The following is a 14,840-nucleotide window of genomic DNA, read 5'->3' as shown; positions in this document are numbered from 1 at the left end:
TGGCCATTAAGTCAGAATCTTCTTACTGTCTGCTCAGGAAACCCATTCTCTGAAAGTTACATAATCCTGTGTATTCCTGCTACAAAAACAAAAAAGTGTTGGTCAAATGGTCTGGTAGACTCTTAGCAGTGGCACTTCTGGGTTATGCTCACATTAACATTTTTATTTCCTATCCTGAAACTTCAAAAATCTTGAATTTTCCAGCTCAAAGAATAAAAATAATACAAATATCTGATATAAATTTAATGCAGAAATAATATTAATAATTTTATTGATACATTTTCAAAATGTCCTCCAACAGTTAGTGAAAGAGAGCACAAACCAGCTGTCAACACATTTAGAAAATTAATCAAGTGACAAAATTGTTCTTTAGAGTTAACAATATGCTTGTTGTATTTGATTTTATGTATTCAACATACTAGCAATTCTGCCGTTAGCTATGCGCATGCCAAATGCATCGTGACAATTTTAAAACAGAAAATTGTAGACCTGAGGTTTACACTTCTAGCAGTAATCTCCTCTGCGAAGTTAACATTTTCATGGGTGTTGCCACATTGTAGTCATACGCATAGCTTCTGCTGTTGAATTGTAGGAAAAACCTGAGCCATTACATGTCTAGCTGTGCAGAATGATCTTCTGCCAAAATTAACAGTTTGCTTTATACAGACCGCATCCCTGCAAGAGCTGGTTCCTGCTAGTTTTTCTCCAAAATGTCTGAAAGTGAAGCAACTTTGAGTATTCTTTCTTTAAAGATAGTACCAGGAACTATTATTAGATGAGACCATAAGAATACATACCTCATTTACATATGGACATTTTATTCCTTGTGCAGGATAGAAAGGCTTATTTAGATCAAGTAAAGCATGTTGAAGTCTAAGTATTTAAACAGTGTTATGTTCAAACTGTCTCAAGAACAGCTGCCATTTCTTTGAACTGCCTGAAAAAATTCTGGAAAAGGAAAAGTTACTGTTAATTTTAGCTACATAAGAACACGCACTGTAATTTAAATAATCAATTTAACACTACTTCTTGTCTGAGTTTTTTTGTTTGTTTGTTTTTTTACTCATAATCACCCACAGTTCTTTGCAATAATCATTCCTTTCCAGCATGTTTTGTACTAGTCAGCCTTTTGCTACTGTCACTATTAACGCTGCATGGCCTCATACCTTATTTGTGTAGGTTTGTCAGGAAAAGAAAAGGTTTTGAAAAATTGGAAAATGTGCTTTAAGACTATAACTTTTTGGAGGGTGCAGTACATGAAAGTATTTCAAGCTAGGAGTAGAAACACTTTGGACATCTAGTATGCAGAGTCCATTTCTTAAAGTATTTAAACCATGCAATGATACATTACATGGTTACCAGAAGATACTGAGAACGTACATACTCTAACACAGGGGTGGGCAAAGTCTGACCTGCCAGGCCATTCTATCCAGCCTGTGGGGCTCCTAAAATGTTTGGAAAAATATTGATCTGCTCCTGGCTGCCTGTCAAAGATGACAGGAGGCAGGGACAGTAGGACCCAGGGGGAGCAGTCAGCAGGACGCAGGCAGCCCAGCCCCATCCCAGCCCTAGCCATTTCCCTGCCCCGCTCCGGCACCATGTGGCTAATGGCTGTATGGCGGAAGCACAGGGCTCATGCTGGGGGGGGGGGGGGGTGTGGCACTAGTCCTACACCCCCCTACCTTACAGATGTACCCACGTGTTTCACGCTTACACATGCACCCCACCCCTCGCACTGCCATACATGCAGACCCCTACCGTCTCTCATACCCCAGCCACCCTCCCGCACACACAGCTTTCCCCCACAAACCCCAAACCTACCCACACCCCACATACACACACACACACACACACACACACACACACACACCAACACCTATCCACCCCCTGCAGACACACCCACACCCAGCATACACCCCCCCACAATATGCAAGAGTAAGACTTCATTTTAAGCCATTGTGCAATCACCTCCATGTATGCTACACAAACACATGTAAACCAAGACAAAAATATTTGTTAAAATCAAATTAAAGAATGTTTTAGATGTTTGCTTTTTAGACTATAAATTTGGTATTTTTCTGGTTCTAAGACAGCAAAATCCCTTTCTGGAAGGAGTATTTTTGGGGGCAAGGGGAAGGACTTCTGGTGGCAAAGGCCAGGAGGTAGGGGGTGAGACTTTCAGTCCCAAGAGAGCAACCAGGGGTCAGGGCACCTGTCAAGGGGCAGGGTTAACCAAGTAGCTCTCAACAGCTTGCCAAAACTCAGTAAGTGGCCCACCACCCAAAGGAATTGCCCGCCCCCTATTCTAACATTTCAGAAAAAATAGTAGTTACCTTATGCTTTTCTATGTTTTTTCAGTAAAGGATCTACTTTTGCACATATAGAAGCCTAGTTTCAAAATAAAATGTTCATTAGTCTCATTACATCACTAGGTCACTGACGAATGTTCATCTGAAGGCACGATGGGATCCAATCTGCAATCCCAATTATCACGCCTCCTGCCATGCCACACATTCATAGATTCATATATGTTGATACATAGATGTTAGGGGCAGGAAGGGACCTCACGAGGTCATCAGGTCCAGCCCCCCTGCACTTGGGCAGGTAAGACTGCTGGGGTCAGATGACCCCAGCAAGGTGCACATCAAGTTTTTTTTTTTTTTTTTTTTTTTTAAACAGCTCTCCAGGGTAGGCAATTGTTCCACCTCTGAGGACAATCGGTTCCAGACCCTTGGTCCTCGAATCGTAAAGAACTTTCTCCTTACGTCTAATCTGAAGTGATTTTCAAACAGCTTGTGGCCATTGGTTCTTGTCTTCCCCTGGGGTGCCTTGGTGAACAAGTGCTCCCCCCAGGCCCTGATGTATACAAGGAGCGTACTTAGAGACTGCCTTCAAGTTCCCTCTAAGTCTTTTCTTCAGGCTGAATGGTCCCATGTCTTTCAGTCTCTCCTCATATGACCTGCTCTCTAGACCTCTAATCATGTGCAAGATTCATAGCAGAAGATGTAATTTTGGGATTGGGAATCCTATTGGCTAGTGCAGGGAGAGTTCAGCATCGTTATCTTGAGTTCCCCCTGTGCTGGCAAGGTACCTGACAAATAGCTGATTAATGGCTGGCTCCTAGGACACAGAGGCTCAAACTGACCTGCGGGCAGTCCCTGGAGCCAGCTGACGATTGGCAGATTGGGAGTGCTCTGTGGCTCATCACAGAGAGCTCCCAATCAGCTGATCATCAGCAGGATGGGGACTGCACCAGGGATGCCCAGTGCAGTCCAGAGCATGAGGACAGTCAGCTGACTGTCGGCTGCAGAGATACCACTAGCCACCTTCAGGTTGAGGCACAATATCAACTGGTCATAAAGTTATTATACATATTGTGTGTAGTAACTTTCTGGCTGGTTTCCTCTTTTTACTGTGCTATTAATCACTTCAATGTGTTGCCAGGTTACACTTCAAGACACAATTAACTGGAGGGGTATGCTGCAATGGGTCTTAGAGTCAGAGAAGCAAAAGACAGTAAAATTCACAGGTGGGCAAAATGATTAGAGACCAAAAGACAGCTGCTGATGATCAAAGTGAACAGTATCACTGGACTGGTATGTAGGAATGGTACAGCAGCATATGTCATGGTTCCTGGGACAAAGAGGATATGGCAACTTCCAGTCTGCAGCTGCTTTTTTGGCCCCCGAAGTGGGCACCTGGGCTGGCTGCCCCTATTATCACCCCTGCCCCCATTACGCAAGTGTCATACCAAACAAAGAGTAACAGCAACAGTGGGGTACTCCACACCCATAGAACATTTCAGAAAGTCTACCAATATCATTATTGCTACAGACTAGGAAACCAGGATACAAACATACCTTTAATGCAGTGGTTTTCAAAATGTGGGGCGTGCCCCCCTAAGGGGCATGAAGGAATGTTGTGGATGGGGATGTAGCACAGAGGGGTGAAGGCAAAAAGTTTGCAAGGACCCGACACCACTGCAGCCTGGGGGGGGGGGGGGAGAAGGGTGAAGGGGCAGGGAGGCCAAAGCAGGCTCTGCCAGGGGGCTGCTACACCTCTGCAGCATGGCGGGCATGCAGCCTAGAGCCACAGTGGGGCTGAGGCAGGAGGCACAGGAGCCATGGTGGGTGCAGCCTACCCCATCAAGCCAAGCCAAGCCAAGCCAAGCCAACTGCTAGGATATGGGGTGCCCTGTGCCTGGCTGCACTGCTCCTCTGGGATGAGGGGGGCACAAATACAATTGTAGTTCAAATTGGGGGCTCAGCTCAAAAAGTTTGAATACCACTGCTTTAATGGCCATTACAAATAGGGCCATGCATGCCACAGAAGGCAGTGTACGATATCCCATATAAAGGGTTTAGATTTTTCAATCTGTAGAAGAGTAATCATTGTGAAGAACCACTTTAAACAAAAGGAAAGTTATTACATCTGTTCCAAGCCTCCTTGATCTTTTTTTCCCCCAGCCAGATTACTCTGTGCTCTGGAGATTGTGTAAAAGACCCACACAACCAAGAAAAGAATGCGACTGTTACTGCTTAATTATGCAGAACACAATGAAAATCAACCACACACGTGCTGTTGCTAAGTTATTACACAGGAGAGAAGAGACAACTTTCTCTCAACTTTCACTTATTGTAGCAGCAGCTTTAAAAACATCCCTCCCTCACATTTCCACAACAATGCAATTTTTCAAGTGGCCTCACCACTTCAAAAATAAAAGAAATGGGGTGTCTGAGTTTGTTTGGGGTACATGTGAAGTTGTGGTCACTTATTTTCTAGGTTTCTTCTTTAGCTAGCACAAATGTTAGTTTTCACTATTAACTGACATGAGGACTTGCTGTTTAGGTGATGTGTTACTTTTACACCCCCTAGGAGTTAATATGTAGGACTATAATTACACTTCTAAATCACTCTGTTTAGATACTAGAAACTTAGCTGAACCAACAGCAAACAAAGTGGAAGCAGGAGGCAGTATGATCAGAGCACCTGACTCACACTCCAAAGAGCTTGGTTCTACACCCAGTTCTGCCAGTCATTTTCTGAGTGATTTCAGACAAGCTGCTTTGCTTCACTGTCAGGAGGTGGTTTACTTTGGGATAAATCACTTTTTAGCTTGGAATTTGTAGGCCAGAGTTCCTAAAAAGGAGTAATTGAGTTCCACATCTTAAGCCAACTGATTATTAGTCAGAAAAGTATGGAGAAGTGCTTATTCAAATCCTCTTCCAATTTTAAGATTAGTAAAATAAAAGCAAATTTCCCTAACTGCAATTTCTATTAAGTAAAACATTCTTAAAGAGACCAACTTCTATGAAACTAGAACACAAACCTGGAACTGTGGCACTGTCATTTCAAAAGACTTGCTTGTTATCTGGCCAGAAGGGTCTGCCACTTTTAGTGTCATTGTAACATAAGGGTATTTAAGAGACCTGCAGCTGTCAGAGCTCACTGCCATTCCCAATTTCCATTGAATATCTATAAGCTGAAGGGAAAAAACAAAAACAAAAACCCAGAATAAATTTTAAACACGATTTCCAATCTATTCTACTGTCACTACACTATCAGCAGCAATACATTAGTCTAACAGAATAGCTAGAGCATGCATTATATTCCACTAAGAAAAACAGAAAGACAAAAGGAGATGTTATGCAATATATTCTGGTTTCAATACAGAACTCTACAGGTCTCTTTTTCTTTTCTCTTTTTTTTTCCCCTTGCAAAGATCAAACTGAAAATTCCCCAAATAAGTGCCAATTAAGTAAAAACTTACCTCAACAATAAGTGAATACACTGTATGCAAAAACTACTATTTAAGAGAAACAGAAACATGAGCTTCATTTTCTCAAGGTCTCTAACATGTAGCATTTAGCTTTCTAATCAATCATGCCCATAGCAAAACAAACAAGAGCTGGCACCTGAGGCAAACCCTGCAGGAGAAGTGGGGGATCGGCAGGGGGTTGCACAGATTCCAAGAGCAGGGCAGGCAAGAATTTTACCTATACCAGGAACTCCTACACAATCAAAACCTGAGCTGCTGCTGCCTTTTCTGCATATGCTCTACTCACCCCAGCTATTGCTCTTAAAAGCAGCAGCAGCTGGGGATTGTTTTGGAGTTCCTGGTATGAGTATGCTGCTGCGGTGCAGACTCTTGTGGGTTGGGGGTGTGATTCTGGTGCCCCTCCTAACTTGGTGACCAGAGTGGGTACCCCTCTCGCCCACTCCTAGTTACTCTACTGAATCACACTATAATTATCTGCTAGGCCTGTGTGAATAGGGAAATATTTGATTAAGATATGGACTTGGCCGATTCACAGGACAGTAATTTGATTTGGCCCACTGGCCTGAATCAATTTAGCTGAATTGGCTTTGGAAGATTCAACGCTGATTCGGAGAGATTCGGCCATAGACTATAACGGGGAAATCACCAAAATACCTATAACCGTGTCATTTTTTTTTTTTTTTTTTTGCATATTTGGATGAAAACAGTAGGGGTGGTAGCCCCTGCTGAGGCCATGAAGCCTGCCAGGTTTCAAGGAGATAGGTACAGGGGTTTCTGGGAAACTGCACCTCAAAAACTCATGACATGTGTGACTGTGCGTGTGTTAAGATGCAGCAGGATGAAACCAGCAGGGATGGTACCCTGCAGCAGGGGGCCTTCCTGATGCTCAGGCAGGAACAGCTCACAAAAGGGACAGAAAGGCTGCAAACAGAGACTTATGTGCTGTTTCTATGTCTCTCCCCCAGAGCGCTGTGATTGGAAGTGCTCAGTTCCTGTTCCCCTGAAAGAATCAATTCAGAGGCTTTTTTTGGTCTCCCGATTCAAATTTAGATTCAGTAATTTGGCCTCTGAATCTTCTCTGAACTGAATCAGCAACCGAAGCTTCACACACCCCTATTATCTGACCTTAATTAGCAGTCCCCTCTAAGTCCAAATGGAGAGTTGTTATACAAGAACAGCTGGAATAGCAATGATGAGACACCAAAGGTAAGTTTTAGCATGGCAAAAAAACCCAAACAAACAAAAATCTTGCAAAAATAGTTAAGTGAAATTCTGTGGACTGTCTTTTGAAAGATAACCCCAAACACCCACAAAGTACAACTCCTGAGGAGGAGAATCCAAGAGAACTTTCACAAGGTCACCATCTTCATGAAGCTCTAAACCAGAAAATCCTCTTTACTGCCAAACGCCTAAATAAAGGGAATTGGAACAATGCAAACACTGGTCCAAAATTTTTGTTTCAGAGTACTTCATAGCCATAAGCAAGTAGTCTTAAAGTACAGTGTAAACACTACTGCTTAACAAAAGGCAGAAGACCAATTCAGCAGGTCAGTACTGAATTAGCCATTTGCTTTTCTATTTCGTAATACTGGTAAGTGCATTTCATTTTAAGCCACAGGAAGAATCTGGGGATCCACAAGGATTTAAATACAGGTCAGTAGCCAGGCATTACATTTCACTTGTCCAGACAACATTTTTTTTCCTGGCTTGCTAGTTGCAAGTACTGAAGAAAGTCTACATTTACGATTAAAAAAACAAAACAAAAACAAAAAGGATTCCTTCAGAGAACTGTCAACTCAATAGATGTCAATTTCAACTATTCAAGCTAAAAGTGATTAAACAATTACTATGAAAACAGAGTAACTGTGATTATGATTTGTCAGTTTTGAAAACTTCAGCATACTACTAAGAACTGAAAGCTTATTGATATTATTATTCACAATGAAAAATTACGTTAAATACAGACTTGGGCTGCCATGTTCAGCAACAAAAAGACCATGCTACTAATTATTTATATCAGATATACATGACTGAAGGGCATTCAATCCTAGCTTCCACTTTTAAAACCAGGGATTAAGTCCTTAATAGGGCAAAGCATGCCTTATCAGTTCATTACATTCTCAGTTTGGATTGGACACGTGCAGAAAAAATAAAGTTTCTGCTGCCAGCAAAATGTGCCAGCTGTTTTTGCTCAATAAAGACATTTCAGGAAACAAAGCAGAAAACAAGATCCAGAATGGATACCCACATTAGGTCTTTTTGCTATGGCTGAATTTGTCATCTTCATTGCTTGTAATACTCCAAAGGTAGACAATTGTGGGACCTTTTTTATTTTGGAAGGTATGCATAGGTACTCACCTTGGTCTATTAAAAAGAAAACTTTCTGATTTTTGTACACTTAAAATGAATCATAATGTGGTTTTAAAGTTGATTTAAGGTGCTGCTCACGTTAACCAAAAGTTTTAAGTTAATTACCTGCCCCACTGTTGCCATATTTCTAGCTTCCTCTGACACACTGATAGATTTACCCTGCTCATTCCATACATGGCGAATGACCTGAATTGCATGTTTTGGCAGCACATTGACTGTACTGCTCAGGCTGGTAGAGAGTTCTTCTGCAGAGATATTGTTTTTGGCAGCTGTGCTGTAAACAGATCCAAAAGACAGACGTCAACATTTTGTGTTTCAGAAATTTAGAGATTGGTCTCTCACTCCAGATGGGCAAAAGGATTTCCATTAGCTCTCTCCGTCTATATTTTGTATTTTGCTAGCTATATTTTAATTAAAAAATAATAATAATACCAAAAAATACATAATGATTTTTATTTAACCCCCCTCCCCCCGCAAAAAAACAACTTACATTATGACAGTCTATATTTATACAAACAAGTAGGATCATATTTTGTTCTCTAATGCACATGCCTAGTTTCCCTAGATTCAGATTGAGACACTGTTTTCCGGCTGTGTATAGCACATGGGAAACCACAGTACTAATGGAAGCCTTTAAACTATGGCACCTTAAAAAAAAAGGTTATTGAAAGCTCTGTATGTGTGCATGCACATAAATAGCATAATAAATACTGGGTATCATAGTATTATTTATGAGTACTTAAGGAATAGGAGGCAGTGACCCAAAGAGTTCTTAGTTTAAAAATTAGCCTGAGTCAAATAAAATAATGTGCCCAAGTAAAGATGTAGTAAATTCAGAGCAAGAGAGAAAAACACGGCACAAAAACCTCACAACAAGGCAATCCTAAAGAAGAAAAAAAACCCCCAAAACCCAACAATACTACAGGTATTAGTCATGCCAGCCCTCTTCCATGATCTCAAAGAGCCCAGTTGAGAATACATGCTACATACACGCATGCGCACACACGAGCCATCCAGTAAATAGCTAGCGCTATTTATAGTTTTTGGTATTCTGTAAATAAAATCATGCAGTGCCCCTGCTGAATTCTCTAGAGTGCATACAAAAATATTTTAAACAATTCTGGGTTTAAGTTAGCAATTCATCCTCAGGATTCTTCAATTTTATAAAGTAGAAAAAAAATCCCAACAGGATAATAATAATAGAAAAAACAATGTCTAGCACCCATCTTTATCATAATGAAAACTTATACTATAAGAATTTATATATTTCACATAACTTCCCAAGAAAGCTTGTCTGTTCAAGTCAGAAGCTAGCATGCCTGAAGAAAGAACAGGTTAGAGACTATTTAGAAAAGCTGGATGTGTACAACTCCATGGGGTACTATGGGATGCACCCGAGGGTCTAAGGGAGATCGGTGATGTGACTGCAGAGACACTGGCTATATCTTTGAAAACTCATGATGATCAAGAAAGGTCCCAGATGACTGGAAAGGACAAACAGTGTCCATATTTAAGAAAAGGGAAAAGGAAGATCCAGGGAACTCTGGATCAGTCAGCCTCACCTCAGTCCCTAGATAAATCATGGAGCAGATCCTCAAGGAATCCATTTCTAAGCACTTGGAGGAGAAAAAGGTGATTAGGAACAGTCAGCATGGATTCACTAGGGGCAAGTCATGCCTGACCAATCTGATGTCTTCTATGACAAAGTGACTGGCTCTATGGATGTGGGAAGACCAGTGGATGTGATGTAACTTGATTTTAGCAAGGCTTTTGATACAGTCTCCCACAACATTCTTGCAGGCAAGCTAAGGAAGTACAGGTTGGATGAATGGACTGCAAGGTGGATAGAAAACTGGCTGAAGCACCAGGCTCAGAGTAGTAATCAATGGTTCAATGTCTAGTTCGGAGCTGGTATCAAGTGGAGTGCCCCAAAGTTGGTCCTGGGGCTGGTTTTGTTCAAGGTCTTCATCAACAACCTGGAAAATGGCATAGAGTGCACCCTCAGCAAGTTTGTAGATGACACCAAGCTGAAGGGAGTAGTATATATGCTGGAGGGTAAGGCTAAGATTTAGAGTGACCTAGATAAAATTGGAGGATTGAGCCAAAAGAAATTCCATGAGGTTCAAGAAGGACAAGTGCAAAGTCCTGCACTTAGGACAGAACAATTCCATGCACTAGTACAGGCTGGGGACTGACAGGCTGGGCAGCAGCTCTTCAAGAAAAGGACCCAGTGGTTACAGTGGACAATAATATGAACCAGCAGTGTGCCTTTGTTGCCACGAAGGCTAATGGCATATTGGGCTGCATTGCTAGGAGTGTTGCTAGTAGGTCCATGGAATTGATTATTCATCTCTATTCATCACTGGTGAGGCCACATCTGGAATAATGTGCTCAGTTTTAGGATCCCCACTACAAAAAGGATGTGGACAAATTGCAAAGAGTCCAGTGGAGGCAACAAAAATGGTGAGGGAGCTGGGGCACATGACTTCTGAGGACAGGCTGAGGGAACTGGGCTTATTTAGCCTAGAGAAGAGAAGACTGAGGGGGTATTTAATAGCAGCCTTCAACTACCTGAAGGGGGGGCGTAAAAAAAGGATGGAGTTATACTGTTCTCAGTGGTGGCAGACAACAGAACAAAGAGCAAAAGTCTGAAGTTGCAGCAAGGGAAATTTAGGTTAAATATTAGGAAGAATTTTCTCACTAGGAGGGTAGTAAAACACTGGAACAGGTTACCTAGAGAGGTGGTGGGAGCTCCATCCTTGGAGAACACACAGCTTTGGCTGGGATGCTCTAGTTGGGAATGGCCCTGCTTTGATTGGGGGTGGGGGGGTTGGTTGTACTAGATGACCTTCTGAGGTCCCTTCCAACCCTAATTTTCTATGAAGCAGTAAAAAGGTCTCCATTAACAACTTCCATTTTGATATCTTAGGTAGCCAAGTTAAACTGCTATAAACTTGCAAACAAAGTCTCAAAGGAGCAATTAAGACTTCCTTTCTACATTCACTACATTTTTATAGACAGACTGGCTGAAGTGAAAAAGTTACTCAATTCAGATTTATGGTTTAATTAAACAAGATAAAGTAAAATTGAGGGTTGAAAGGAGCCAGAATATCTTGGTTTTACAAACATAAGGGAATCAAAAGAGGTCACAAACTTAACTCAATATATATTATACCCCTCAACCTTAAAAGAAAAAGAAAAAAAGAGAGAGCAATTGGAAGAGGGCAGAGACATGATTTTTGCTCACCTGAATAAAAAGGAAACGACATTAACTACCTTTGCCAAGTCACTGACATTCAATGCAATCCCAGACGTTCTAAATCGCTAGTAAAAAGAATGAGAAAATAGTTACAAAACAGCAATTCTTTAAAGCACATTTTACAATTCACTGTACAAACTGTATACCCTAATGTAAACTGTTGTAGTGGCTATGACCAACTATTACTGATGTAACTCACCTGACATAGTTCTACTGCATTCACACCTGGGATCTTACCGCAAAGATGCTGAATAATTTGCTCACACTACAAAGAAAAAAGGTTAAATGAACAGCAGTCAAGGACAAGTACAGTTACTAAAAAAATAATATATTAACCATCTTCAGCTGAGCAGGCAACTGAAGCCAGATTTCAGTGCTTTGATTCCCTAAAATATTGGTCCGCTGTGAGAGTGAACAAGCAAGCAGTCTACTAAACTGTTAAATGTGAGTATACTAAACGAGATGAGGCGACTGTATAAAGTAAGAGGTTACTACTAAAAATCACACAAATACCACCAAAATTGCAAAAGAACATAGTCAAATGACTGGTCTGCTTTCTGTTAGTGGTAATTTCAAACTGACACCCATAAGGGTGCATAATTTTCCTAGTGGTAAGAGATTTCATAGATAAAACCAACAAGAAGTTGTCGGTTTTTTCAAGCTAGCTGCCCCTGCATGCCCCACTCAAGAAAAAAAAACCATAGCAATATGAATATGAAATGGACTCAGCCTCACTGAGGAAAAGGTTTAGTCCACTTGTGCCGAAGTTCAGGGCACTTCCCTGTAATGGAAACTCATGCCAGCAGAGATACTGTCATAAACCACTTAAACTTTACAACAAATGCAGTCATAGCAATGAGTGATAGAAACATTACTCACTAGCTCTGCAAATAGGTCTTGTGGTATTGATCTAATGACATCAGCTGTATTGCCAAAATCTAAAAATAAAAAATAATAAATAAAATCAATCAAATCAATCAATATTAGTCAGTTAATGCCCCTGCACAAGAAAAAAAAAAACAAACAAAAAAACTTCAGGCAAGGTTTCAACCTCATGGTCTCTATAACAAGATACTGTCTGACAGGCCTAAAGAATTGATTCATTGTGACAATGTCCAAGCAGCCAGTCTGCTAAACTATTATACACAAATATACTGAAGAAGAGAAATATACAAAAAGGGAGGGAATAGGTATATTTCATGCATGCATATTGTGCCCCAAAACAAGACACTTGAAGTAACCAAATTCCAGCTTTCTGAGCAAGAACTGAATAACACGATCCAAGATTTTCAAAGCCAGAAGGGACCAATCCTTTTCGACCAATTATCATCCCGTGGTCCACTTCTGCATCAAGCTCAAAAAGCTGTTACGCACAGATGTACATGTCCCCCCACACCCCTGTCCCAAGAACGATGGCTCTGGAGCTAGAAACTTCAGAGAACTGAGATCCCCTGATGGATGCTGTGCCCCCGAGCTGGCAGCTTCAGCGGTTTTTAGGGTTATCAGGATCCCTGCAGAAAGGTGCCATGAAAGTAGGAGGACTTGACATACTTGACAAAGGACACCCCAGGAAGGTGCCATTGGAAGGAGCCAAAATACCTTGGCTTTAAGTACAGAAGGGAGTGCAGGGAGCTTACACACCGAACTCCATGTCCAACACACCCCTGCACCACAGGAGGGAGGGAGGGAGGGAGGAAAGGAGGAGCATTCAACCCCCACACCCCATATCCCCCACTACCATGACCCAAAATACCCTTCCCCACACCCCACCTACTCCAAGACATCCTACTCCGAACCCTCTGCCCTTGCCCAAGCCCCCCCAGACACACACACACACACACCCACCCTGCCCTGAGACGGACAGGCACACCCTCCCCTTGCCCTGGGATGGATGGACAAACATCCTAGGACAGGACGAGTGGACGGACACCCTCCCCTCACAGGACAGAGGGATGGATGGGGGACGGACACCCTGCCCCAGGACAGATGGACACGGACACGGACACGGACACGGACACGGACACGGACACACACCCCCCCCCTGCCCCAGGACGGACACCGTAAGCAAGCCCCCACCCGCCCCGAGTCACCGAAGGGCTCCAGGGCCTTAACGAGCGCCGCCGCAGCCATCTCCAGCAACAGCCACCCTCACTAGCCAACTCCACCAACCCCGCCCCCTCGTACCTCCTCTTGCCTTCCGCCGCGCTTCACGCTTATTGGATGCGAGGCTGTTGCTCTGGCCCGCCCCTAGCTCTCATTGGTTGCTCAAGCCGGAATTCACCGGAAGAAGGGCAAGGAAAAGGAGGGTGGGGGCCAGAAGGGTTCTCTTTCTCTCTCTTCCTGCCTTTCTTCCGCCAGGCTGGTGTCCTGGCTGGTGATGCTCAGAGACGCCTCAGTCTGCGCTCGCCAGTGATGGGCCAGGGGTGTCGTAGGGGTGGCTCTTCCTGCCTCCTTCCGCAGTGTGCTTGCTCTCTGTCGTTAGGGTTTTTCTTCTACTCCTACCTTGAGGCTAATGAAACTGTTGATAAACCTTGCAGGAATGTTGGTTGTAGCCGTGTTGGTCTAAGGACGTAGGCAGGCAAGGCGCTTTGGGTAGATCTAATATCGTTTATTAGATTTAGCTGGACTAATAAAAGATATGGCATCTACCCAAAGCACCTTCATAAAACTTGTTAAAGCCTGAAAGTACAATCTCTACAAGGCACTGAATCAAATGGCCCAGACTTGGCAGATGTCAAACTCTGTAGGATACAGTTAGAGTGTTGTTGTGGTTGTGATGGGATTGTCTGAAAGGCAAAGATTTATTTTATTTTATTTTATTTTGGTGATATCTTTTATTGGACCAACTGTATAGCTGGGAAAGATGTTGAACAAGTTTCCCAACATCAAGTGCCCTTCCTCAAATCTCAGGTCCAAGGAAGGGCACTTCATGCCCCAAATCTTGTCCAGCAGCTCTCCCAACTATACAGTTGGTCCAGTAAAAAGATACCACAAAAAATCTGTGACACTTCGTATGGTATTGAACCCCATCCTGCAGACCAGCTTTTTCACGTGACCACAGCATGGCACTGGGGAGTGCTGGCACTGCACTGTGATGAGATGATGCAGCACAGTCATTCAGTAGTGTTTTTCCAAATCAGAACAGGTGGCAACTCTGGTTTTCACCCATGGATTTTCATTTAAAAATATATACTCTGACATGACATTTTTCCCCATACAAGTTTTATAACATTCCATTATGTTTCATTTTAAAATTCCAATAAAACTTGTTATTTTATTATTAGTCCCCTCCAGCCCCTAACATCTATGAATCTATTAATTAGTCATGACTATTCATATTGAAAATAATCTTACTGAGCAATATAACATAACAACTTGTGGCAGTGCTGGTTGATCTGCACTCCATGATTTCACATTCAATTGAATGAAAAT

The 14,840-nt window shown here is 42.4% G+C and overlaps 1 protein-coding gene across 2 annotated transcripts; it reads right to left on the bottom strand.

Moving 5' to 3' along the window:
* Nucleotides 1-237: 237 nt before the first annotated feature.
* COMMD6 (COMM domain containing 6) lies at nt 238-13,602 on the bottom strand. Of its 2 annotated transcripts, XM_059720943.1 has the most exons (8): nt 13,499-13,602; nt 12,288-12,346; nt 11,608-11,673; nt 11,397-11,473; nt 8,255-8,423; nt 5,330-5,482; nt 2,334-2,388; nt 238-948 (listed from the first exon to the last, which is right to left on the bottom strand). In XM_059720943.1, exons 1-7 carry the CDS (start codon nt 13,536-13,538, stop codon nt 2,335-2,337), a joined length of 618 nt encoding a protein of 205 aa, XP_059576926.1. In that variant the 5' UTR covers nt 13,539-13,602; the 3' UTR covers nt 238-948; nt 2,334. The 2 variants fall into 2 exon arrangements, with proteins under 2 accessions (XP_059576926.1, XP_006269365.3); XM_006269303.4 differs by lacking the exon at nt 2,334-2,388.
* Nucleotides 13,603-14,840: the final 1,238 nt, after the last annotated feature.

Source organism: Alligator mississippiensis, chromosome 1, assembly GCF_030867095.1.
Source record: "Alligator mississippiensis isolate rAllMis1 chromosome 1, rAllMis1, whole genome shotgun sequence".
Classification (NCBI taxonomy): Eukaryota; Metazoa; Chordata; order Crocodylia; family Alligatoridae; genus Alligator; species Alligator mississippiensis.
Note: the sequence above shows the minus strand (reverse complement) of the source record. Positions and strands in the feature narration are given on the sequence as shown.